This window comes from Aristolochia californica, unplaced genomic scaffold (assembly GCF_029961685.1).
Source record: "Aristolochia californica isolate CCGP_79_NKW_82.1479 unplaced genomic scaffold, dmAriCali1.0.hap1 SCAF_12, whole genome shotgun sequence".
Taxonomy (NCBI): domain Eukaryota; kingdom Viridiplantae; phylum Streptophyta; class Magnoliopsida; order Piperales; family Aristolochiaceae; genus Aristolochia; species Aristolochia californica.
In genome coordinates this window covers 18,582,598-18,609,061 of record NW_027181793.1, presented here as the reverse complement: position 1 = coordinate 18,609,061, position 26,464 = coordinate 18,582,598, and the positions used below count along the sequence as shown (strand labels likewise).

At 36.5% G+C, this 26,464-nt stretch overlaps 2 protein-coding genes across 3 annotated transcripts; both read right to left on the bottom strand.

The window, feature by feature from the left end:
• Positions 1 to 1,448: 1,448 nt before the first annotated feature.
• On the bottom strand, positions 1,449 to 3,035 carry LOC137946640 (mannan endo-1,4-beta-mannosidase 5-like). The gene is made up of 5 exons (XM_068792967.1): positions 2,703 to 3,035; positions 2,427 to 2,621; positions 2,213 to 2,335; positions 1,905 to 2,107; positions 1,449 to 1,806 (listed from the first exon to the last, which is right to left on the bottom strand). The coding sequence occupies exons 1-5, from the start codon at positions 3,033 to 3,035 to the stop codon at positions 1,449 to 1,451; spliced, it is 1,212 nt and encodes a 403-aa protein (XP_068649068.1).
• Positions 3,036 to 6,606: 3,571 nt separating this feature from the next.
• On the bottom strand, positions 6,607 to 24,195 carry LOC137945233 (DNA repair protein RAD16). Of its 2 annotated transcripts, XM_068791009.1 has the most exons (16): positions 23,642 to 24,195; positions 23,441 to 23,551; positions 21,147 to 22,288; positions 17,902 to 18,024; positions 17,743 to 17,816; positions 16,475 to 16,538; positions 15,528 to 15,674; positions 15,331 to 15,416; positions 13,314 to 13,383; positions 8,205 to 8,324; positions 7,858 to 8,082; positions 7,610 to 7,714; positions 7,360 to 7,512; positions 7,179 to 7,267; positions 7,004 to 7,084; positions 6,607 to 6,917 (listed from the first exon to the last, which is right to left on the bottom strand). In XM_068791009.1, the coding sequence occupies exons 1-16, from the start codon at positions 23,685 to 23,687 to the stop codon at positions 6,845 to 6,847; spliced, it is 2,709 nt and encodes a 902-aa protein (XP_068647110.1). In that variant the 5' UTR covers positions 23,688 to 24,195; the 3' UTR covers positions 6,607 to 6,844. The 2 variants fall into 2 exon arrangements, with proteins under 2 accessions (XP_068647110.1, XP_068647111.1); XM_068791010.1 differs by lacking the exon at positions 23,441 to 23,551.
• Between the last annotated feature and the right edge of the window lie 2,269 nt (positions 24,196 to 26,464).

The following is a 26,464-nucleotide window of genomic DNA, read 5'->3' as shown; positions in this document are numbered from 1 at the left end:
CAAAAAGTTGATGTAATATCGCACGTTATTTCATGATAAATATCACTAACTTGTAAAACTCAAAAAATGACCATTTTTTTTTGCTCATTCTTAATGAAAAATGGAGAAGTTGAAGTCCATCACAGGATCAATCCAAACCACCCATGGAGAAGTTAATGAACTTTTATTGGCATAATACCTACCTCTATTTATTCTCAATCATTTTAAAATCCTTCCTAAGTTCGATTTTGAGAAAGAGAGAGCCAATCCTTCCAAAAACTTTGCACTTCTTTCTGATTCCATCTAGTTGCATTCACATTAGTCAAGTTCCTATATTCTCCATTATGCATCAAAGGCTGGAAGCTTGGAACTCTCAAAGGAGAAAGGTATCTTTCCAAATTCAAGGGTGTAAGTTTTATCTTTCTTGTATTTTTTATTTTCTGATAGGTTCATCTAGAATCATGATAAATCCATATAAAAAGGGCTTGCTAGGCCTAGAATCTAGTTAATATCTTGGGGAGATTAAGTTGTAATAGCGTATTTGAGCATACACGTGACTTGATGGAGAGCTAGAATCTCTTTCTTGTAATTCCAAGATAATAGAGAGATTATTTGTGAAACTTCCCAAGGAAGGATTCTTGGGCGGTGAATACCAATAGGGGAACATCAATAACAAAATGTTTAGTGTTCAATTGTGGTGTGTGTGAATTTCTGCCTATTTTATTTATACTTTTGTTTGATTTAATTCATGCACACCTTAAGTCTTAAAACTTGAAAACCTCAATTCACTCCCCCTCTTGAGAAACCACTTGGGCCAACAGCTTTGAGTATAGGTCAAGTTAATTCCACTCCAACTTGAGAGTAACTACAAGCATGGCACCAAGGTCCCTTTTTATTTCTAAGTGCTCCATAGAAACTAATGTTATATGTGTTTTAGAAGCAAAAATCAGACCTAGACTCTTCCTCATTTTGGAGTTTGACATCCTTCAGCTTTTCTTCTTTTCAACAATAATCTTCCTTATCCTTAACTCCTTGATTTTTTTTATTTTTTTTTGTTTCTCTCATATTTTGTGACATGCTTTTCTTTTCTTGAACTTGTTTGTTGAATAATAGAGTTAGTGGAAAATTGCAAGTAATTTCAATTGCAAAATGACAAGAAAACCACCTCAATTATTTAATATGTTTACTTCTTCTGAGGTTACTGCAAGTTACTCCTGTTAGTGCATGATTTTTTTTATTTTATAAGATGTTTAGAAAAAATGATCTGCATAGAGTAAGACTTGGTTCCAGTCTTTAGATATCAAATTCATAAGAAGAAGAGAAATGATATTGATGACAAAAAGTTGATGTAATATCACATGTTATTTCATGATAAATATGGAGTCTTAAAGGAAGATAATCCCCTCTCTTCTCTGACTACAATGTTTGTAAAAAGTATGCCATCTCTAGCTCCTGGGTGTGTCACTTGGTCAAGGTATCAATGCTGACATCTGGTGAGATTGTTGGGCGATTACACGATCAGTAGAGAGTTGCTGTGATAAAATGATCTCGTAACCATCATAGTATGGCTCCATCCCCTCCGCCATTAGATGCCAGACCAAGCCTCCACCAACTGCTCCCGTACTTCTTGCAGCATTATAGATGTTCCTATAAACTGCTCCTAGGTAAACATCCCTGCTATACATACTGACTCCAGGGTCTTTCTTCGATTTTCCGAACTCTGAGAAAACCAATGGCTTCTTTATTATCGTTCCTGAATCTGTAGAGTGACTCATCATCCACCTTTGCATAAAATCAATCTGTGCTTCATCACTTTGTCCAGATAGCCTGTGTAGAGTAGGAAGAATTTGTCAATGTGAACTCCACTTATCTACAACAATCTCAATGATGTTTGTTCATTAGTGAGATAATTTTAACTAACCCACCATATATCAGGATATGCATGTATTGTGGTAAAATCGATTTCCTGCAAGAGATTGCTCTTTATGAAATCAGTACCAACTTGGTAACCTGGATTAAATTGCTTCCTCTCAGGCACCGAATCGCCATAAAAACCTTCCATGCCAATCTCAAGTAAGTGTTTCTGATCTAGTGACTTTGTGAAAGAAGCCATCTCCTTAACCCAACCCTGTTTAGTCGTAGAACAAGTAAGTTAGCCACGGAGAAGGGGAAGCAGTTTTTTATTTTCCATTTTCGTAACGGGTTGGCTGAAGTGGATGGCGTTTGGACTTACATCAACTGTATTACCAGAGTAGTCAGCTTGGCACCGAGGTTCATTGATCAGCTCCCATGCCATGATCGTTGGGTCATCTTTGTACATGGTTTTGGTGATGGTATTGAACCTTGTTACAGCCCTCTGCACCAAAAATATAAAACGTGGGTCTATTAATTAGTACATGCCTCTTCGATGCATGCATAAAAATTCAAGTGATTGTCCCTAGGTTTACCTTGATGTGGTTCTTGTAGTAACTCTTGACAACAGGATTAGTGTAGAAATCATCATCTCCTTGGACTTGTACTCCACCGTTTTGTGCCCATTTTACATATTGTGGTCTTCCTCCATAGTCTCCAAAATTATTGACTAAGCTCAAGATGAGACGGATGCCATACTTGCTAGCTTCTGCAACCACAAAGTCCAGCCCCTGCAATTGCCAATCCTTTACATGAGCAAATAGTCCTTTTCAGGAAGCTCAAACTCTAAACTACAAACTGAGATGACAAACCTGAAAGACTCTTTCATCATAAACTCCTGGAGAAATTTGTAGTGCACCGTCGCCTCCATCGCTGAATGCCCATGTCCGGCAAACCGTAAGACCGGCGGCAGCAGCATCTCGGAAGACGGTAGAAACCTTTGGCCTCTCTGCAGGGTCTGCTGCTACATGCATCATCCAATATGAATTAAACCCATTAAAGAGAAACGGGGAACCGTCGAGCATGAACTGGGTGCCCCTTGTTTGAACAAATCCACCACCAAGTGGTGCATTCCGAGCTCCACAAAGGAGAAACAAAAGAGTGAAGATGCCCAAGATGCAGCTGATCCTGGCAGACTTAGCCATTGGAAAGTGGAACGGAAAACACAGATAGCAAGAGAGGGGAACGAAGAAGGATTAAATTGCACTGTTTGTGGGTTGTTTAGAGCTGCGAGTAGGTGTCACTTATATAGCAAATGTGCAGTGGCAAAAGCTTCTTACAAGAGCAAGAAACGATGCAGGAATTAAGTAAATGTTGTTTTGGAATGGTGAGAGGAGGCCTGCCGTTGTAGGGAATTGCCAAATTCAGTTTGGGAGTTTTCCCGCTAGAATGCTCGTTGGATGTGACTGGTAGTTTCGAGTTAGCTGAAAGAGTCCCCCAAAGCCAGGAACCAATTACAAGGTTTATACAGCTCCCATGTGGCCTAGGATGATTTATTTGATAAAGAAAGCAAATTTTAAATTTTCACGGATAACAAAGAGCTATATGACCGGAAAATGAAAAAAGTTCGTCTTTCTGAAAAGAATGGCTTCAGTTATATGAAAAGATCAAAAGGGACTTTAGTCGTTAGATAACTAACGAAACCAAGGGCTAAATGTATGCCCACGATGACCCACTACACCCTTTATCTTAACAGTCTGCCTTTAATATGTATCTGATAAGGACAATCAGTTCTCAGCAACTTGAGCAAGATAACAACAATGAGAATTAAATTTAGAAAAAAAAAGGGACACAGAACTGGGCTTGGGAAGCACTGAAGATTTTGGCTGCTTCAGCTGTGTATGAGGCAGAAAAGGCGGGAAAGAACATTGCAGTTAAGCCACTTTCTTATACGAGAAGTCAGGAGTGAAGTAGCTGCTTTTCTTCATCTTTTACACTTGTTACCTTGTCCTGGTTGAGGCTTCTGCTTCTATTGCTTCTATTGCTTCTATTACTATGCCAATGAAAAAGTGAATCTTATTTCTGAAAAAAAAATGACTCCAGCATTTATACGAAAAGATTAGTCATTTGATAACTTACAAATCCAAGAACTAAATCTCTGCCAACGATGTCCCACTAAAGCCTTTATCTTAACAGTCATTCTTGGATATCCGATAGAGAAATCAGTTTTCAGCAACTTGAGCACGAAAACTGAGGGAATAAAATAAAAAAATTAAAAGGGAAAGAAAACTGTGGGCTAGAAACTCTGTAGACTTTGGCTGCTTCAGCAGTGTATAAGGCAGAAAAGCCGGAAAAGAAAGTTGCAGGTAAGGCCACTTTCTTGTATTGTACGATAGTTGCAGAAAGTTGCAGAAGAACCTGTTTCTATTTACCTTTTACACTCGTTACCACATGATAGAGATTATTTTCTGTTAAATGGTCGACAGATTTTCTGTTAAGATCTTGATGGTCAATCAATGTCTTTAACCAGTAGATGTCCAATGTTCTACTAATTTATAGATATAATTTTCCACCAACATACTTATTTCAAGACTAAGAATACTTCATTTGCTCCAATTATAATATTTCTTGATTTTTATAAAATTTACGAAAATGCCATTATATTTTAAAATTACAGATTAATAACCTTATGGAGATAACTTTTCACCAATATGCATTCTTTTTGGCTAAAAACACTTACATATGGTCCAGTTATAACTTTTATTTTATTTTAATTAAAATTACCAAAATACACTCATTCAACAAAATTACATGATTAAATGCCGTATTGGTACCTTTTTTATTTTCATAAATATACACATTTATGGGCTAAAAACACTTCCCATGGTCGTATGCAATACTTTTAAATTTGGTTTTTACCTTTGTCATATGCAATACTTTGTCATATGATAAAAGGGTTAGTCCTCAAAGAATGTGACATCACTAGAAACAAATAATTTTCGAAGAGACGAATTGTAACATACATATCCTTTCTGAGTATAAGAGTACTCCCCAAAAAATACATTTAATTACCCTAGGTTCCAATTTAGTAGCATAGGGGGGAAGTATCATGAACAAAATGGGTACACCCAAAAACTCTCAAAGGAAGGTTAATCACCATGAAAAAGATGAGAGTATGGTGTTTGGTTGCCAAACACTGAAGAAGGTAACCTTTTAAGAAGATAACAGGCTGTGAGGATGACATAGGGCCAATAGAAATAAGGTGCATGCATATGATGTAGTAGAGCTTGGGCAACCTCAAGAAGGTATTTATTTTTCCTTTCAGCCGTACCATTTTGTTGTGGTGTACAAGATGTTTAGTGAATGATGCCTTCTTTCTTAGCAAAAGGATTGGACGTCTATAGATAGATATTCTTTGGTATTATCGGTGCAAAGAATTTTTAAAGTGGTGTTAAACTGAGTAGGCACTATGGCACAAAAAGACTTAAAAAGAAGTAAGAGTTTTGATCTCTCTTAATAAGAACAATCATGTAGCCTGAGAGAAATCATCCAAAAATGTAATGAAATACTTTGAACGGAAACGTTTGAGATGTTCATATATCAGTATGTACTAAAAAAACAATACCTTTTGTTTCACTCCCTAGGAGAATAAGTACTCCATTGTTGTTTACTCACTTGATAGTCCTCACACTTTGGACTGGAATTGGAAAATAACGTCAGAATAATATGTTTGAGAGATTGAAGGGATAGATCTCCTAACCTATTGTGCCACTGAAGAGCCATATATTGATCACTAGTTGTGATTGTTAGTACTGGTGAATCAAACATAATAGAACCCCCCTCTTTCACGGCCTCCACCAATAACCTATTTTGTCTTCAGATCCTAAAGAACACAAGAAGTGGGAAAAAAAGTGATGGAACAATTAAATTTTTTTGTGAGTTGACTGACAGATAAAAGGTTTAATAAAAAATTAGGAACAAATAGGACATCTTTTAAATGAAGAGTAGGTGTAGAAAATATGGACCCCACCCCACGTACCTTGGTTTGGGATCCATCCCCTATAGAAACAAACTTCTGAGGCATTGTTTACTCACTTAACAGTCCTCACACTTTAGACTGGAATTAGAAAATAATGTCAGAATAATATGTTTGAGAGATTGAAGGGATGGATGTCCTGACCTATTATGCCACTGAAGAGCTATATATTGATCACTAGTTGTAACATTTTATTTTAAGCTGTTTGGCACCCTGCAATGTAAGAATAGTTTTAAAATATGATTAGAGGGAAAAACCTAATAAAATTAAGAAAACGTAGACTGTTTGGGACATTCCCAGTCCACACCAACTTCTTCCTATTTTTGTCTCCCTAGTCGCAAATTCTGGAATTCAACATAAACAGCCTTAAAATTCAAAGAGGCTGCTAATATATATACAGTCCTAAGGAAATCCATTTTGAAACGGTTCATAGGATACTTTGTTATCTAAAAAGGGAATCATGGTCATATTGGATGTGATAGGCTACTCTTAATGTGGTCATAATTACAAAAGATTCTGAACATGCGTCATTGGTGATGCTTTACACAGTTTTCATACAACAAAAGTCCTAATTCTATAACTGTACTAAAACAAACTTGTGCTAGCGATTCGATTATTCAGTTATATATGAGTTACCTAACAATAAGATTATTCTCCTCTTTCTCCTCTTTCTCCTCTCTTTTGATTTTTTATCTTGATTGCATGTTAGCGTTTTGTTTAGTTAGATGTCTGACCAGAAGTGTGGAAATAGGACAAAAAATTCAGAAATACAGAAAAAGGAAAAGAAAGAAACGAGGACAAAGCATTCACTTAGAGGCTGATACATCAGGTAACTAAAAGTTTGCCTGTAAAGATACCAAGTATAGATTACCATCTCCAATTTAACATCGCCACTGCAAGGAAGCAACGCAAAAACAGAGGCGGACAATTCCAAACACGATGGTCATATCTCCCAAACCCGGCGTGCAGATAAAAAGATTACATTTGAAATAAGAACCTCAAATCCGCTTCTGTCAATTTGCCCAGAGCCTCGGTAGAGCCACCAACAGTCCTAGTGAAATGACAGAAGAAGACATCAAAATCCACTCTAGCCATATTTACACAAAAGAAATGGTAAAAGAAATATCTTCAGTTTACCCTTCAAAGACTAGTTGTTTCTTTTCCTGCAACCTTAGAATCCTCTCCTCAATTGTGTTTTCAATCACAAACCTCACCGTCCTAAGGACCCACAAAAAAGAATGGTATTGTTTTAATGACAATGCTACCAGAAGAGAAGGACGAGCACTAATATAACAAAAAGCCTAGACATAACCTGATGGGCTTATACTGTCCTATCCTGTGAATTCGATCTTGAGCTTGTTGCTCCACTGCTGGATTCCACCAAGGGTCCATTAAGAAGACCTGATGACAAGTCCAAATGGTATAAACAATAAGGGGCACATTTGTGGAGTGGTAACGTTAATAGGATAGACATCAGTAGCTAAATTGCTCACATTAGACGCCACTGTCAGATTCAGGGCCACGCCACCAGCTTTCAAGCTCATAAGAAAGATTTTGCAGTCTGGATCATCAGTGAATCTCTTTATAGCTTCATCTCTTGCAGCCATAGTCATACTTCCAACTAATTGGACACATTTCACACCAGACTGCATGAAGTCAATACACTAATGAGGTCAATGCACTAATGCAAACAACATATATATGAACGTTTCCACGACCAGTAACATCAATAACAACTTGAACCTTTTGAAGGGAATAGTTAATCAAATCCAAGAATGAAGTGAACTGGCTGAACACTATTCCTTTAGCAGAACCATCACTTTCAACCATGAATCTGATCTCCTCCCTCTGCACAAAACTTAAAATTATATGATTTATGGGAAGAAAAGAATTAATTGAAACAAAAAAATGGAGAGACTAGAGTCGAATATGACCAGAGAAAATGTCCATTAAAATACTTGGAGAAATAGCTTTCAAGATACAATAATTACCAGAGCTTCAATCTTTGTGCTAGTTTGAAAATCTTCAAGACAAATTTTGTTTAGGATACTTGAACGTTTGAAACCCTTAACGGTCAAAGCACCCTGTTCTGTACTCTTCTTTGCAGTGAAATCAACAGTTAGAGGTTTTGAACATGAAGGACAAGCAACCTGTCCTAAGACTGATGAGTATTCCATTAAACAGGCCTTACAGAAACAATGCTCACATGCAGTGACCTGAGGTAAGTAAGATGAATAGAAGAACCAAGTTGGTCAAAAGATAAGAACTCATAACTTTGACAATCCTGTTCTTGCACAGAAGCAAGAGTAAGAAAATGTTGCATCATGATTTTTCTCACCACTGGATCCTCTGCTTCCTCATGGCAAATCCCACAATCCTGTGCTTGTGGAACATTGGACTCAGCAGTATTCATATTTGCAGTTTTAGAAAAGATAACAAGGTATGGATGATCAACAGCCTGGGGAAAGTAAATAAGGTTAATCAGTACTATTTAACAAAAATTTTAAAGAACATGAGTGAATTGGATAGACAACATAAGGAGTGATTCCAAATTATCCAAAATCCAGATAAAAGAACCTCCATAAAAACCTTCTCTATCATTTTATCATCTTTACATCATTGATAAGAAAAAAAATATTCTTAAAGGAGTTAGAGAACGAAGCTATGTTCTAAGTGTCGATGAACTTTATAGGAAAGAATTTCCAGCAAGAAAAGGGAGATGCATGCAACCTCCTAGTATGATGAAAAAAGAAGATCCACACATTCAGAGACTATATACTTCCTAAGAGAGCAGCATGAGGCGGGGGGGGGGGCTGGTCTCCACATTTTCTTCTCCTTTCTAGCAACAATGTTACTGTGGCATGTAAGCAAGTACACTCTAAATGACACACCATATTAGTGCGGTTAGCACTTTTTTTTTTTTTGAAAGGTTGGTTAGCACTTATTCTAGGAATATCTCGTTCTTCAAATTGCACACCTACTCTCCCCATTAATATTTGAATGGCATCCTTTTTTTAACTATTGCAATTTTAGAACATTAGTAAGAGATAATGGCTAGGATCCTAACCTTGGATTCAACAGGAAGATGCAAAGTCTCAGCAAAAAACCAGGTTCATCATTCACATGGATGAATCCAGTACAGATGGGAAAAGGCTTACAAGACTTCCAAGAATTTATTGCAAAAACATCTAATTCTATTTCCACTAAGTGCCCTTTCTCTTAGGTCCATGAAGACAAAATGTAGAACTGGTGTCAGCAGTTCAGTTCAGAAGAAAGGACTCACTGAAGTGGGATCATTAACTAATGTAAAGTTTGGATCTAGCTTCCTCCCCAAATGACCAGCCACTTAGGAGGTGATTATCCAACCCTACAAACCAACAAAATCTCAAGCCATTTTAGATGTGGTACATCACATCCAAGCCCAATAGAACATGCAGGCAGATTAACTTGTAGAATGGATTTGGCACAAAACAGACAGACAGATTAGGTTGGGCTTAGACCTAGCTCTGATAAAGTTTTGGCCCTCTTTATTCCAGAATTACTAGCCAAAGGTCTATTATCCAACCTTATAAATCAACAAAACCCCAAGTCATGTTAAGAAGTGGGAGTTTTTACGCACATTAACGACTTGAATAATAGAAATAATAGAAAGAGCTACATTTTTTAATATCTCCCAGCTTTTGTTTATATCATGAGAGTTATGAAATCAATTGGATCATATACAGATATTCTTTCAACATAATGCAGGTCATTGAAAGGATTTTAGACAAACCACTAATAAACAAAGTTCAAGGTCTTTCAAAAAATTAATTCCAATTGGAGGAGCAGATAACAAGCTATCCATTTAGGATCCACTTCAAATAGTGCTTCTTTTAAAAAAGATCAAATTTACTCTATGGGAAACATAGGTTGGTCAACTCAAAAAAAATAAAAAAGGCTAGTTTCAACAGAACCTAAACTAGCAATTGTTTGTCCAAAACCCACAAGCTTGTTATAGATTTGTTCTTTTGAGGATAATGAGATTTTCTAGACTTGCTAGAAGTTAATATTTCGAATTAATTTAGTTTTCTATATTTTCTAGAAAAGTGTTTCTTATAGAAAGTGAATTCCAATGGTTTAAGATGACTAAAAACATGATTTAATTTTTAGTACTGTTTAAGTTATAAACAAGGGAAAGGACTCTCCAATCTCTCCAATACTTTTCTCCTACAGATTTTGGCATGGCATCATAGCAGCAATGATCCAATGGAGAAAGAAAATATGGAAAAGAAAAAGAAGAAAAGATAAGTTCTTTCAGAGTTTTTCTCATTAGATAGTTTATCTGTCTCCAATATTCGTTTCTGTTCTCAGTTCCCTTTCTCTAGTTTTTCTTACTGAAACTCAACAGCGGCTATGATCTGCACCCCCGATTTCTTGTCATCTTCGTCAACTCTAGACTCATTTCAAAGTATTAATCTGTTGTGTTCTTCTCTAGCTCTTTACCAGATCGTCTGTCAATCTTTGTCCTCCATTTAGCAAGTTTTACAGCAAATAGAGAGGTGTGGCAATCTAGACTGGCTCAACCACATACTTCTGTAGTCAGTCCACTAGACTCTACCATACCCGGCCTGAGGATAACAGTTCTCACACATCCCACACCATCTAAAGCAGAATTCGGCTCTCCTCTTCTTGTCATCATGCTGGCGATTCTCTTGGCCTAACAGTGTGCTTGTCATAGGAAAAAAAAGTGTAGTTTCAGCTATGTTGCATCCATTGGTGATCAAACATAGTCAGGCACTGTCGTTCATACTCAGTGCACAACAAGAAGAATAGCATCTTTGTCGCCCGATCTTTACCAAATCAATTCCAAAGATTCTCTCTACCATGACAGAAGCAAAGATTTCAGTAGCTTTTTTTTTCTCTTACTCATCTTATTCTTCCTTGAGTTCGTCATTAAAAAAATAAGTCTCATCCAGTCTTCCAAGGTCCAGTTTTGAAGAAACAACCACTGCAAACCAAGTGAATCTCTCAGAGCTACAGATATGAGAGAACTTCTTATGTCCTCAAATGGGAGACAATTAACCTTTCACATAGCAGTAGTAGCCAGGCCCTTGCCTGCTCCATGGCAGCCAGCTCTTTCACATTAGAACTTCAAAGTGGGTGGATTGCTGTTGCTGCTATTGGCAAGTTGTGCTTGAGTGAATCGGGTGAAAACTTCTGTGCTATAGCTGTTCCAAGCATGCGGTCTTCGTATCTTCAGAGATAAATGTAAGGGGCCTCTCCACATCGAAGGCGACTCTAAAGTGGTGATAGGTTGGTGTGAGAACGCATCTTCTCCTCCGTGGAGGCATTGGGATACATTTAAAGAAATTTTAGATATTACCTCAATTGTTCCTTGTATTTGGTCTCACATTCCGAGATCCGCAAATTCGGTGGCTGATGTGCTTGCGAGGCAGGGAGCTACCTTAAAATCACTGGTTGTAAAGGACGTGCTCCCTCAAATTTTGTAATTCTCTTTCGTTTTATTAATACATCTTCTACAAAAAATAAAAAAATAAAAAATAAAAAATAGCTGTTCCAAGCATGGGAAGAAGAATGAAAAACAGAGCTTGAGATTGTTCCCTTTTTATATCAAAAGCAAAATCAGCAATCACCATGTCAACTCCATTGGCCATGGAATTGCTGTAGACAATTCCAGCTCCTTATTTTCCCTCAAAGTTCTGTCAACATAGTTGAAGCTCTCATGGTACTGCCATGCAGAAGCAAACATCCCTGCCAATACTCCGAATGTGGTTCAACTTATTTTCCCTCAAAGTTCTTTGTGTGGTTCAAACTTTGTTTTGAGAAAATTTTCTTTGTCAGGGGTGATTTTGTCCTAGGTAACATAGTGCTGCCATAAAAAACAGGTGTTTTTTTTTAGGCTGTAAAGTGGTTGCAGCTCACAGCTCAATGTTAGCTCTAATTGACCCAATATGGTTCGTCTCGGTTTCAAAAACTTTATGTGAACTCAATGATTTTTATCACAGAGGTGTGGTCGAAATCAAATAGTGTGTTGATTTGAATTTTTCCATATATTTCCTGTGGGAGTCCTCTTTGTTGCTTTTGTTCTATTATGTCCAATTGGACATCTTCAATAGGAGATTGAAGTTGAATGTTGAAGGATCAAAAGAGTTTGTCTTATGTTCAAGCTGGGGATCATTGGCATGTATTTGCCAACTTAAAGAGGAGAAAGAGAAGAGTACTAGCGGAGATGAAGCTTAGTCCAAGAATCACCCTACAAGTACAAGTTCAAAAGTCAAAGCAATAAAGAAGTTGAAGCCACAAAGTAATGACAAGCTGCAGATTTTGAACACCAATTTAGTGTTTTCTTTTTCTACTTAAAATGAGAAATTGCGAGGCATATTTTGTAACAAGCTGGAAGTATATTCTCATGATCGCGAATAAGTGTTAGAAGTTATCATTTCGAGTTAATTTAATTTTCTATATTTTCTAGGAAAATAATTTTCAATAGAAAGTAAATTCCTAAGGTTGAAAGGGGAGCAGAAACATGGTTATATTTTTTTATACTGTTTAAGTTACACAGGGGAGAGGGGTCTCTAAACCCTAATCTCTCCAACACTTTTCTCCTACAAATCTTCACAAGACTAATAATATTCTCTGCTAGTGAAGATCATTCTTTCAGTAGACTAAGAACAAGAAAACCCTCCATCCAGTATTCAACAGCATCACCATAAACATATCCCTAAAATAGTTGAAGCAATGGCCAACAGATAGTTCAGATATTCGCAAAAAATAAATTCTCTACCATTTGAAATAAAGGCCAGGAATGGGCTAATCACGAGGGTAACTTTAGTTATCATCCAAAATAAAACAACAGTTAAAGAGACTAAACAAAGAAAAAAATATTAAATCTGACAATTTAAGAAAAAATAAAAAATAAAGAAATTACATAATTGAATTTATTCAATATGTAAGCTGTTCGGATAAAATGAGTATATAGCTACTAAGATGTAAAGCGCCCCTCTCAAGGGATCTATTAATCATCCCCAAGGCCAAGATCCAAGGCAGCTAAGGAGTTTTTTTTTAGTGTAGGCGGCTAAGAAGTTGCCTTTGGCAATTTTCACAAAACCTCAAACTCTCTCTGTAGACAAGCAACCATGAAGATAAATCTATTCATAACACAGCCTGAGTCAGATAACTTGGTTCTCTACTATGTCTTTTCAGGAAGTTATCGAATATATTAAAAGTACAACACATACAGTGCATGAAATACCAGTATGATACAGCACCATAGTTTGATACATATGAAGTTACAGGCAACAGTGTTCATAGATTGCTTTTATAGTAGCAAATCCACCATACTCAGAACAAATAAATAACAAAAACAAATCCAAAAACATGGCAAATATTTTTATGGATGAAAAATTATATCTTTATGAAGTGTATAGAGAAGATAGGCCACAGGCACCTGCCGCAATCTGGTTAAGAGGTCAAAAATATGAGCATAGTTATTCAATAACGTCCCAGTATCAATATATCTGCAGAAAGGAGGGAAGTAGTCATATATAAGTATCTTATCAATTACACAACAGTACACTTTCAATTTGATATAATAATATGCTAAACAAGGATTCAGAACAAATAAAAAAGATGTATGCCACGCTTAAGAAAAGAATGACAGTGGTATATTCGGGCAAGGATAGGGACAAAGTATAATGTAGGATAGCAAAGAAGAAGAAGAAGAAGAAGAGAGAGAATAATAACCAGAAAGAGTCAAAAAGGAAGGAAAGAAGATGAGTCACAAGTTGATTCTGGAATTCCCCAAGAAAAGTTCACACCCAACATTTTTTGAAAAGGCGTTCACACCCAAAAAAAAATTGAAATGTAGTTCAAACCCAATTTCAAAAGAAAATATTTATAATTTTCATTCATGAAATAATTTGGCACAAGAACCTTGAGACTCCATATAGCAACTAACCTCAAAATTCTTTTTTTTTAAATGAACTAACCTCAAAATTCAACAGCTTAGATTATGATATCATTAATCTAAGGGTATAGATTAAAACAAAAAAAAATACAACCGAACCCAAAAGTTGACTAAAATAAGGCTCAATTAAACATCAACCAAATAATAACCAAATTGAAATAAAAACAAAAGTTACAAAAAGAAAACTATGAAATTCTTTTGTTTTTTTTAAAGAAGAAAGTTTCATTAAAGAAAAAATGAGAAAAAAAACAGGAAAAGCAAGATTCCCTCAAAAACATTAAAGTGAAACAGAATCAGCAAAATTAACAATTAAGCCCTCTTGAGTATTTTCCATTCTAGCAAAATGGTCAGCATCAGATTTGACTTCACGAGGGACATAAGACCAATCAATATGGATAGCAGCCGTGATACTTTCAAGCTGAACAGATTGCTAATCAAACCACCAGGCAAACTTCGTACTCCTCCCCAAAAAATCACCATCTTAGAGTCCCCTTCGACAAATTAGTGGGCTAGAGAAGTGCCTCTAATGAATTATAAAGCCATGCAGGAGGGCCAAGACCCCCATAGAAGTGAAATAAATGATACCCTAAGGCCCACAATAAGATAAAATACATGACCCTCCTGGTTACTAGTCACCCCACCATAACCGGCAGGACCAGGATTCCTGAGCAGACTCCTATCAAAATTCAGCTTCAAGGAACCTACCGGAGGAGGGAGACAAGTCATCAGAAGCAAGTTTATGATGAGGGAATAGGATTATATTGTTAAACTTAAGCACCCAAATCTACTCAAATTGCAGAAGCTCAAGTCTAGAGCTTCTCATTGAGCTCCCCTTGCCTGCATAAAGGGTGGGGTAAGCTATATGTGTAACACATGCAAGATGAATGTCATTGCCATGGATACAGAATAACAGTAGCTTTTGCCTCGATTGTCAGACCCTCATATAAATCAATATTTTTAACAAGTAGCAAGCTGATAGCAGATTTATTTGAAACAGTTGGGAGATGCTTGATACTTTTAAAATTAGAAGAGACCATTCGAGTAATGAGTCTAAAATTTCGAAGCTCCTGAGGACCCTTGTTTTATATGTTAGACAGTGGTTTAGAATCTGCCCAATCCATTTCTTTGCTCACCTGTTTTTCAGCATAAACTCATAATTTTGCAATTCAACGTCCAGGATAATTATTCCTCTGGGGCATCTAATCAGGCTCCCCACCTGTCTGCACAGGGCCTAGTACCATGTGTCTAACACATGCAACCCACAATTTCTTTAATCAAATTCTTTTCATGAAGAGAAATCATGTCTTTTTTCATACTAATTAACTGGTGAAAGGGAACTTTTAAGAATTTGTTTATGATAGCATGAGGTTGTGCAGGCATTAATTTCAACATTGGGAGTATATAGGCAGTTACATCATGATCAAGATATAGGCAATTAACCCCTTATTTATTAATAATAATGAACAGGAAATAACAAATTTGGGTGTACAAAACTCACGCATTAAATTGAGCCTGACTCTGGGTGTATAGGGCCTCATAAAAATCTTCCTCCTGGTTGTCAAAGCTATCACGCCGCACTGAAACCTACAAGAAAAAGAAAAAGAAAAAACTAGCAAGTAAGAACCCAGAGAGTAGAAAAGAATTGCACATACAAAACCCCAACAGATAATAAGAATAAATATGGAAGTAACCTACAATTCTAGGTGGAAGAGCAAGATCTGCAGCCCTGCCCTTTTTTGTACGCCTCAAAACTACACTTTGCATAAGTTTCTGCCTGAGTAAGATCATGGCTCTCCTGCCCTCACCAACATATCCATACTTCTGTATTGGCACTGCTATGTGCTGTCATTTAGAAAATAATGAACAACAAACATGTTATAAACAAGTATGTACCTTACATGAGAGAGAGAGAGAGAACTAAGGGCCATTTGACCCAACCTATTATCCATAGGCATGCTGAAAATTATCGCTACACTGCAGCAATGATTAGGATTCACAAACTAAGGAAATGCAAAAAAAGGCTCACATTATTGACAACCATCCATCAAGTAGTTAAGGTCATACAGATGGTAATTGAACCATAAAGCATCAAGTATGGTCAGTATCATCGAGTCAGCAATCAAGATCAGTGACATCAGACTAGAGCCGCCCAGCCCATAGAACCGGGTTAAACCAGACTCAATACCTCCTCTAGGTCAGAAGAAACACTAAAAAACAAAATATGTAAGAAACCCAACTGACCCAGCCAGGTCAGTCAAGGACTAGGTTGCTACAAGAGCAATCTCCCCCATGTAACTCTGGAAGAAGGGGAGGCCATGCACCTTTCATTCAAAAGGTGGAACCAAGAATGCTTCACCCATTGGGACTTACAAGGATCAGCTTGAAACATACATTTTATTGCCAAAAATTATGGTCACCAGGATTGTTGTCTGCACTGCCTCAAGGAAAGAACTGCCAAATTAGGTACAAAAGAGGCAGAAAGAGAGGAATCGGACTCTCCTGCTTGCAGATCAGGGCACCTTTTTTATTTAAAAATTCAAAATATGACATCATCTGACATCAGAACCAGTTAAAACTCTTCTGATCAATAACAGTGACAGTATTAATATCCTTGGTAGAGATAGAGTACTCATAATACTTACTCTGTTCCACCAGCAAAAATGTCTCATAGCTTTATGCTCGCACTGCTGACATTGACTAGAGGTGCTGTTGAAGCATTGGCATTTGGAAAAAGTTTCCATAAAAGATAAACACCAAAAGAATGAGAATTTTGTTAAAGAATTTCAACAAAAAAGGAGCTAGCACAGATAAGCGAAAGACTAGGTGACCATACTAAAACACAAATTCTACCAAGAATCAAAGTGAGGGCTGCCCCACAGTTACGATAAAAACTATGAAATGGACAGCAACAAATATATATATATATATATATATATATATATATATATATATATATATATATACACATAATGAACACATGGTGGAAGCAACATGAGTAGATCTTTAAATGTTGAAATGAATGAAAAAAATGAGTTAACTACAAGTTCCACTTTAGAGAATTTAGAGAACCATTGAGGAAGTTGTGGGTCAATTTTGAGTTACAAGAATGATTCACAATGTTAAGTCCCCAAGGTGTAAGGAAGTAGGAGGATTTGGGGTAATGTTAGAAGCAAAAGAAAGATAGGGAAAAATAAGCTTCTTGTATAAAATTGAGTTTGTGCATGTGTTTATACCACCCAAACCGGAATGAGTATCCCCTAGATTTCCTATTGATATCTATACACTAGTATCAATATGTGTTTGCTGCCTTCACTTTTTTTCCTGTATATCCGTTTCTATTAATGAATTTCTCACTTTACTCAAAAAATAAATAAATATTTGCATACCCCTATGTGAAATTTTGCCAGTTAACTCCAACTCTCATAAGTGGAAAGAATAAGTAACCCTCTTAACATCATAATTTCGATTTTTATAGTATATGCACATATGGACCCAAATAAGATATGTTGGGCCCACCGAGAGGGGGCTCCCCCTTGGTAAGTGCACCTCCCTGGGGAACGAGGGGGCAGAGCAACTACTCTTGTCTCCCTAACAGCAAATGGAGCATGTAAGGGGCTCTGTTCCTCCTTTAAGATGATAAGACGGCAATTGATTCTACATGCAATTCAGTAATTCAAAATTACATATAACCTGTAATAAGTGGAAAAAAAGAAATGTGTAAAGCAAAGCTGCAAAATGGGTATAGTCATGATACACCAAAGACATCATCTTTGTGATAAGGTTGCAGATAGTTAATAGAGTAAGAACTTTATCTAAGAAATGTTTGAGAGAGACAATGTACAAGTACACATTTTTTTTTTTTTGAGAAAGAGGTACAAGTACACAATATAATCAATAAACAGATACTTGCCTATAATCAAGCTTCTTGCATTCACAATCCTTACAAAAGTAGTATGAGTAAGGAAGCAATTGCAGGAAACGGATCTGTAAGCAACAGATTAACAACTTAATCAGCGAAAATTCATAAGATTGTCAATTTATATTGTAAAAACCAACTATGTACACTAACCAGGGAGTAGAGTTCTCCAACACGATTTTGAAGAGGAGTGCCACTTAACGCCCATTTATATGAAGATTCCAGGGTAAAAACAGCCCTAGCAGTATTACTACGTCTATCTTTTATAAAATGAGCCTGTAATTAAAAAACAAAAGTTATGCACACAGAAGAATAAGAGATATACAACCCAAAGTTTAAAAAAAAAAAAAAAAACTGCACTACCGATACTTAGAATATAATAAACAAATTATAGAAGAGCAGGTATGGAACTTACATGATGCTCATAGAAATTCAACAAGGCATCAGAGCAGGTTTTGTGAGTTGACTTGATCAACCCACAAAGATAATGTGATCCTTTTTCTTATCTGCCATCTCTATTAGTTTAGGTTTTTGTTATTCTTTTTCTTCCTAATTATTGTTTTCTAGTCCCAGTATGCATTTTTCCCTTGATGTTGATACATCCATAATATTGTTTTCATACTACAAATTATATATTGACAGAAAGGATTTTGAATTTATTTTTCAAAACAAAAAGAATTTGGTCAATTGGAATTCTTTTACAAAGAGAAATCGACATCTGAAACAAAAAAAGTTTGAGCAACAATGGAATACTTCATTTTTCGAGGCATTTTATGCCAACAAGAACTAGACATTGTGTGGAGAATTATATCTCCAAGAAAGATCTTTTGGTTTAGTTTCTTTATAAACAAGTCGATTGTGATTCTGAGCTATATTTTGGAAGATATCTATATTTGAAGTAGTAAAAGTCAGTTCTGCCCAAAACCTCTCTTTTTTCCTATTTTTCTCCTATTACTTCTTCATGCATTGACATGAATTGAGTTTTCTTTTCTCATTGAGTCCTAGTTTTTAGACAAATTTCCCTTCTAATCAGAGAGTTTTGGCCAGTTTAAGCACTCCATGATGGCATCTATTAATTTGGTTTTGAGGGAAGATCGCATGAGGCAATTTGGCCTGAGGTCTCCTCTCTAGAGATGGCTTGCTTGTCTGCATCAATTGTGTATCTTTTGTATCGTCATCTCCAAAAGTTATGATCACCCCCAAGAAACTTCTTTTTGAGGTCATACTTGGCACAACTTGTTTGTTATTTTTACAATTCTACCCTTACAATCACCCCTATTTAAAAAAAAAAAGTCACACTCATTATTGATTTGATCAGCAAGTTCTTATTATTTTCTTAAGAAAATCAATTTGAAGTAGTGTGTTGCATTGTCGCCTCCTATGTAAGTTTCTAAAATTCGTTTGGAAGTATAATTTGTTCATAGTCACCTCCTTCCAATTAAAGTATGATCTATCATTGTTTTCCTCTAGTATATCTTCAATTTATCATCTTTTATTTTTAACCACTTCAAAGCAATACTTAAACTCACTACCTACAAAGTATAGGAGTGCGTTCAATATCAAACTTGAGTCAAGTTTTTTACTCTTCACCCAAGAGGAATTTTTGTTTGAGTTATCCTTAAATTATGAATAGTCTTTTTTTATGCCTAAAATTAAGCTTTTTTTTACCTTTGAAATTGAGCGGAGTTTTTTTTCGGACTATGACCGTTTTGACTGGTGTATGGAGTTTTGTCATACGGCTATGAGTGATTTTCTTCTCCCATATTTGTTTTGTCCAACCTGGGTCTCTATGTCATTTTTCCTCCCAACTTTAGGGGGAGAAAAAAAGAAAGAGTTATTTTATTTTATGTGACCAAGTAATCAAGTAAGGGGGGAGAGCAAAAGAAGAAGATTTTGCATCTATAAAGAATTTTTTCAGGCAAAAACGATTGAAGACCAAAAACCTTTTTCCTTGCAAACTGATATAAATTCCAGCTTGAGTGGGAGTGTTGAAGAGTAGGTATGGAAGAGTCTTACATAACTCTCACAGAAATTCAACACAAATGAACAGCAAAATAATGCATGTTACATATCCAATTCAATGAATAGGCTTCTAAAGAAGTTGAAAAACTAAAAAAAAAAAAAAAAAAAAAAGGCTGCAAAATTTTAAGGAATAATCTACTTGTATAACCGACGTCTTCATTCCTACACAGAAGTTTACTGCATGGAAGCAGCCACATTTCTTTGATTATTGTATTTATATATGTAAAATAAAAAACAAGATAGCTTTCAGAAAGTATTTTTTTATTGAATATAATGACACTTACAGCAATAGGACTGCAGATGATAACAATTAATATAAAACTCATAGTTAGAGCTTCATGTGTTAATAAAGTTCAAAAGTAAGATAAAAAAGGTGAGAGAAGAAAAGAAGAGCGATAATACATTCGAGAAGGGTGATAGGACAAAGATAGGGAGAATAAAGAGATAAATAAGAGCAAGAGAGAGAAGGCCTGAAGCAAACATGAATCAGAATCGAGATTAAGTTGATTTTAACCTCTCTTTTATCTCTAATGGTTACAAAGAGATGAAGAGCACAAAAATACCCTGGTGTGCATGTAAATACTTACAGAGCCACTAAATTGGGGTAAAACAAGATTACAACAGAACATAAATTAACCATAACATAAAACTTAATTGTCTTAGCCAAAAACTTCCATTTGTTCTTGAGATTACTGATCCAAATGAAGTAGCACTTTGTTCCTCCTTTCATGGGACCTTTTGAAATATTTCTTCCAAGCCCTCTGATTATAGAAGGAAAATCTTCAGAAGTAATAAGCTAGAAGAAAGGAAAACATCCTTCGAAGAGAATTGAGCACAACTTTGAGGAAACGTTTGACCTCTCCCACAGTTTACTGTCAGTTGGACCACTGTGCACCAGCTGCCTTATACTTTCTAACATGAGCAAACTTCTATGCTCCCATAAATCTAAAGTAATAGTTTCTAACATTTATAAGGATCACCTTTTACATTATTTGCAATAGAATACCATTTTTAGAATCAGTACCTTGAGTTCATGCAAACCCACCCACCTACAATTTCAGTCTATTAGGGGGCCTAATCAACCCATTCATCATGCATAGGGTAACAACATATAACACAATAAAAAATAATAAAAACTGAACAGCACAAAATTGTGGGTTGTTAACACACAGAAAAAATAAGTAAATAAATAAATAAAAAATCTATTCATCATGAATGCAGATTCCACACAATATTCCAACATTCAGGAGCTAAAATTATATATAAGCCTGTCAAGTCGTACGAAGCCACTGCAAAGTCTATCTGTATTCACAGAAAGATAGTGATAAATAATAGAGAGAGAGAAAGAAGAGCAAGAACAAGAACAAGAAGAGCACCTCATCCAAAATAATACGCTCCCATGTAACCGAGTGCAGGATTGTTCTCTGACCTGATGAACCTTGATTAATACCAACAGAATAATTTGAAGAATCAGCTTCTTTGTCTTTCTTTGGCTTCCCTTGCGTCTTGTGTTTTCCCTTTTCCTTCCATTTACCTAAACTGCCTTTCCTTGGTGAGCAATCATCATCACTTTCATCTATAGTCTGAGAATCGTTCTCCATGTTGGAATGCTTAAAAAATCTTAGCCCCCTTTTCCTCACTTGCTTTGACTGCTTCTCTGTCTTTACAGCATCTGGCCCACAGTAGTACCTTAGATGGGTTCCAATTTTTTCTGGCTTAAACAATTTCCCACACCAGATGCACCTCTCCTTTGGTGGCATCATACACTTTCTGTAATCCGCCTCAACAGTGGAGTATGTGGTGAGAACAAAGTCATACTCAGAGAACTGTTCATAGCCCCCCTTCCCACGCTGAGCCCCATGGTAAACCAAAGCCTTGACGCTACCCTCTTTTGTAAACCGTGCAATCTCACTCATCCATTGTGTTACAGCCACTACAGGACAAATCACAAGGGTTGATTTTATTTTGGGCAAGCTAGAAGAAGAAGTGCATAAGGATTCACCACACTCACTTCGAATTGATCGAGAAGTTATAACAAGAGAAATTGCTTGAATGGTTTTCCCCATACCCATCTCATCAGCCAGAATACCCCCTTTGACCTCTGAGTTTTCCTGTTTTAGAGCCCAAGCTAGCCATTCTTTTTGAAACCTGAGTAGTGGCAACACCAAGTCTGAGGAAGCTTCAGCAGTTTCTGGCAAAATCAATTCATCTGCACCCTCCAAATCAAAATCATCATTTTCATGAGCATTTAGCCAGTTTTCATTCTCCTGTTGCCACACTTCCCAAAATAGCTTGGGATCACCACTTCTTTTATTTCTTTTATTTCTTTTTCCTTGACGGTTATTTCTCTGTGATGCAGTTCTCCCCAATCTTCTCCTATTGGTCTCTTCATGTGCAAGAACATCAGGTTCAGAGAGATCAACATCATGATCCAAGCATTCTGTCGACACCTCATCAGCATCACTTTCAACTGTTTTATCCTTTCCTTTTATTCTTGAATTTGTCTGACGCTTTTTCACTTCACCATCAAAAAGTAATATGGATATAGTTAAAGAGGTATGTAAATTTTACATAAAGAGGAAATCCATGTTTTTCTGCACTATAAATTTAACTTCACAAAAGAAAGTTTTATTTAACTTAAGAATACAGAAGAGAACAAATGTTTGAAAAGAAAACTAAGATACAAAGTACATCAACAAATCAATATACAAAATAAAAAATAAAAAACAGAAATCCAACAAGGAAAGAAAACTGAGGACTTCTCAAAAAGAGCAAAAACATTAGCTTTTTTTTTTTATCAAGCTCAGAAAATTTCCTTTTTTGGGTTTTCCCTAACTTCCCAAGTAATAGCTGTTTAATCTTAATTAAGCAGGGAAAAAAATTGAGTAAGTAATTTTTTTAACACAAAATCTGCTAGACAACCCAGAGAAGTCCTCAAAGAGAAGAAAGTTCAACATGTCCACCCATCAGCTCAAAGAAGAAAAAGATATACTCCTTCCAGATTATTTCATGATCTTAGGTTTCCAATAAAGCATCAGTACTTGAAAGCAACTTCGAAAAAAATAACCACTTAAATCAGCGTAAGTTCATTCTAATCAACATGAGTGTCTTATTATTGTTCTAAGATTTATCTTTTGGTATCATAATCAGATAGGACAGCATCATGGATCGAGCTTATTCTCGATTATCATTATTATCTGGAATTAAGAAACATCAACATGTAAAAATTTTGTAAAAAAAAGTAAAAAGAAATATTAGAAGGAAGAAAACGAACAAGTTATGGCTAAATGTGGTGTAAATGAACAACGATTGACAATATGAAATGCCAGGGGAAAAAAAACTTTACTCCTAGTTATTGTTTAAGAGGTTAAAAATAAAAGAACATGCAATGCGCGTTTCCTAGAATCTTGCTGATAGCAAATTCATACATTGAGATGACATTCCTAGTATGGAACAACAAAGGAACGTAACCTGGAAAGCAGGACAACTATTTTGTCTAGATCGGTTAGTGAGAAACGAAAAAGACTAAAAAAAACTATGAAGACGTCGAACGTCTTACCGGTTTTGAAAACCAAACAAGACATATATATATATATATAAGACTGATTATACAGATAAGTTTTAGAAATAAAATGACAATGATGAGCTCCAGTAAATTAAATTAGACCACCTCGTCCTTGTTCAAGTTCATCGAAGTCCGAATCCGACGAAGAGGAAGGAAGGAACTCCACATCCGAGAAATCTTCCTCGTCAGAAAAATCCTGAGTTTTCGATTTCTTGACTGTACATTTCAACACGATGCTGACATCAAAGAAAGTCCTAAAAGATATTTGAGTGAAAAGGGAATAATGAACGCATCGCAGAGTCTTACCCTTCGAAGCCATCCTGGAAGAGATTCGGCGAGGGCGGCGCTTCATCACCTTATTTGATTGAGAACCAAGTGAGATTTGGGAGCAGCGGCGAAAGCACGAAGACAGCGAGAACGGCCTGATGGCGCTACGAGAAATGGCGGGAAGGAAGGCGAAGTGGCACTGACACAGTTACACTTAACACCCTAGACTCAGACTCAAAAACACGCGCGAGTAAAATATTAACTCACACGCACAAAGATTGGGCCGACGGTGATGGGGGACCGTCGTAAGCTGTTATTCCCCACTCGTCGTTTTATTTAACGAAAAAAAATCATGTGGAATAATAAAGAAGATTCATATTATCTAAATAATTGTTCACTAGCATATGAGGAGTAACGAGAAGGCTTCATAGTTTCTGCGGAAACCGACAACCTAACGATGGCGGTGGCGTCGACTCTCCAACCGACGGGATGGGAAAGATCGAAGGAACAAGGGAAATAAGAGGGCAGGGTATGGACGACGGCGGTGGCGGCGGCATGTCTGGGGATGGGACGGACAGCGGGCAATCGATCGGAAGGTAACCAGCTGCGGAGGGCATGGGCAGCAGCTTGGGGAAATTTGGGTTTTGAAAAGGAAAGCGGGATTGGGGAAAAAAACCGGGCTTTCTACAAGCCCATGTTTTTCTTCCATAAATACTTTTTTCATAAAATTTAATGCCTACGTTTTAAAGAAACAAGCTTATGATTTATTTTTAAAAAATAGGGTATTAAAGTCCACTAAAAAGTCACTAAGATAAATATTTCCATAAATGCCCTAAATAATGTATTAAATCACGTGACTTTGTTAATTACCTATATGTCATTTAAATTTTAAGTACAAATTTAATGGGTATTGTTGATTTTTCAGGACTCCATAAATTTAGTTCATCGAGAAAAATAAAGAAAAACCCATGGGGAAAAAATTAAAAAAAATGGTTATGGACTTAATTTCCTAACCCTCCTCCTGAAACTCTATTTATAGATTTATGAAACTATTATATTACAATAATACCCCTGAACTTAAGGTTTAGGTTTTAATCCTGAAACTTTAACATAATTATATCAATGTTATTTCTATTAGATGACTCTTTATTTACCATCCTACCATCATTGTATGTGGGCCTATGGGCCTTCTCTTTGATTTGTGGCCTTGAGCCGGTCTTTTATATCTCTTGGATACATAAGTCTTCTTTAGTCTTATGAGTTTGAGTCCATCTTCTAATACACTTAGATATGTAAGTCCTTGGTTACGTGGGTTTGGGCCCAATTTTCCAACAGGTATAAAACCCTGTGGGTCAGGTTTGGCGAAACTTAAACCCAATTTGAAAATCGCACAAGTTTGTTTTTTCAAACCTCATCCTCGACCCCGCATAGTGGAAAATGGAACCCCCTAGGTTTTTTGAGTAGGGTCGAGTCAGGTTTCTTGCAGAACCCGACCTGAAGCCCACTTCTATTCACTAGTAACCATAGTTATTTATATCTATGGAGAGAAACCCATGGGGAGAAATCAAAGGAAGAAGGGTTATGGACTTAATTTCCTAACCCTCCTCCCGAAGTTCTATTTATAGATTTATAAAACTATTGTATTACAATAATATCCCCAAACTTAGGGTTTACGGTTTTTAACCCTGAAACTTTAACTTAATTACATCAATGTTATTTCTATGAGATGACTATTTATTTACCATCCTACAATCATTTTATGTGACCCTATGAGCCTTCTCTTCGATTTGTGGCCTTGAGCTGGCTTGCTATATCTTTTGGACACACCAGTCTTCCCTAGTCTTATGGGCTTGAGCCCATCTTTTAATACACTTAGATATATGGGTTTGGACCCAATCTTCCAACAGGTATAAAACCTTGTGGGTCAGGTTTGGCGAAACTTAAACCCAATTTGAAAATCGCACTTTCTTCAAACCCATCCTTGACCCTGCATAGTGGAAAATGGAACCCCCTAGGTTTTTCGAGTTGAGTCGAGTCAGGTTTCTTGCAGAAGCCGACCCGATGCCCACTCCTATTAAGTAGTAACCGTAGTTATTTATATCCTAAATGTTAGAAATTCATATCCCATAACACATAAAAGAAAGTCATTTCAGCTAGATAAACATTCACCATTAATCATGGTTAGTACCTAGATATTAGAGATATGACCCATTGAGAGCATAATTCCAAACTCTAAAATATGGTCTCTAATCAAATCAAGTTTGGTAAAGTATATATAATGATGAACATTAATCAGAAATTAACAAGAAGTCATGATCCTTAGTTAGCACATACCTGTATTATTGATAGAGAATGAGAGCCCACAGCCTTAAAAGTGCCATTAGGTTGGTACCATGGAAGGCCACATGCTATACTAAAACGTTTGCTAGGTAGGTGAAGGACAACGGTGACTACCACCATGGCTTCATGTTTGTGAGTGTCGCTTGGTAATACCGTAATATTCCTAGTCCTTATAGAAACCAAATATGTCATGTATCAACGCTTGGGTCAGGTTGAACCATAAAATTCTACTGCTCAAATTTTATTTTAAATAAACAATATTTTGCTACAATTTAGTAACAATGTGACAAATCAAAGTTTGGACCCCGTCGGTGCCCATCGATTGGGTTTAGGGTTTAAGGTTTAGGCTATTTTGGGAACATAAAATGGTAGTGGGTACCCGATTGGTCGGCTTCTCCCGCATATTCCTCTGTCCCCCAATCTTGTTTTGCTTAAACCACGCGCTAGCCCACATTAAGTACTAACAGCCCAGGGCGCAAAAAGATATGGCATGTCATGCGGGGCCCGCTTTCCCTGGGACCC

Bases quoted from the DNA above. Each gene is read 5' to 3' on its own strand.
- LOC137946640 (XM_068792967.1), bottom strand. From the start codon at position 3,035: ATGGCTAAGTCTGCCAGGATCAGCTGCATCTTGGGCATCTTCACTCTT. The intron at 2,336-2,426 runs GTAAACCTAGGG...TTTTTGGTGCAG, and splicing joins ACTACAAGAACCACATCAAG to AGGGCTGTAACAAGGTTCAA. The intron at 1,807-1,904 runs GTGGGTTAGTTA...TACTCTACACAG, and splicing joins CATGCATATCCTGATATATG to GCTATCTGGACAAAGTGATG.
- LOC137945233 (XM_068791009.1), bottom strand. From the start codon at position 23,687: ATGAAGCGCCGCCCTCGCCGAATCTCTTCCAGGATGGCTTCGAAGG. The intron at 16,539-17,742 runs GCAAGTATCTGT...ATGCTTCAACAG, and splicing joins TGCAAGAAGCTTGATTATAG to CACCTCTAGTCAATGTCAGC. The intron at 15,675-16,474 runs GTAAGTATTATG...TCTAAATGACAG, and splicing joins ATTTTTGCTGGTGGAACAGA to CACATAGCAGTGCCAATACA.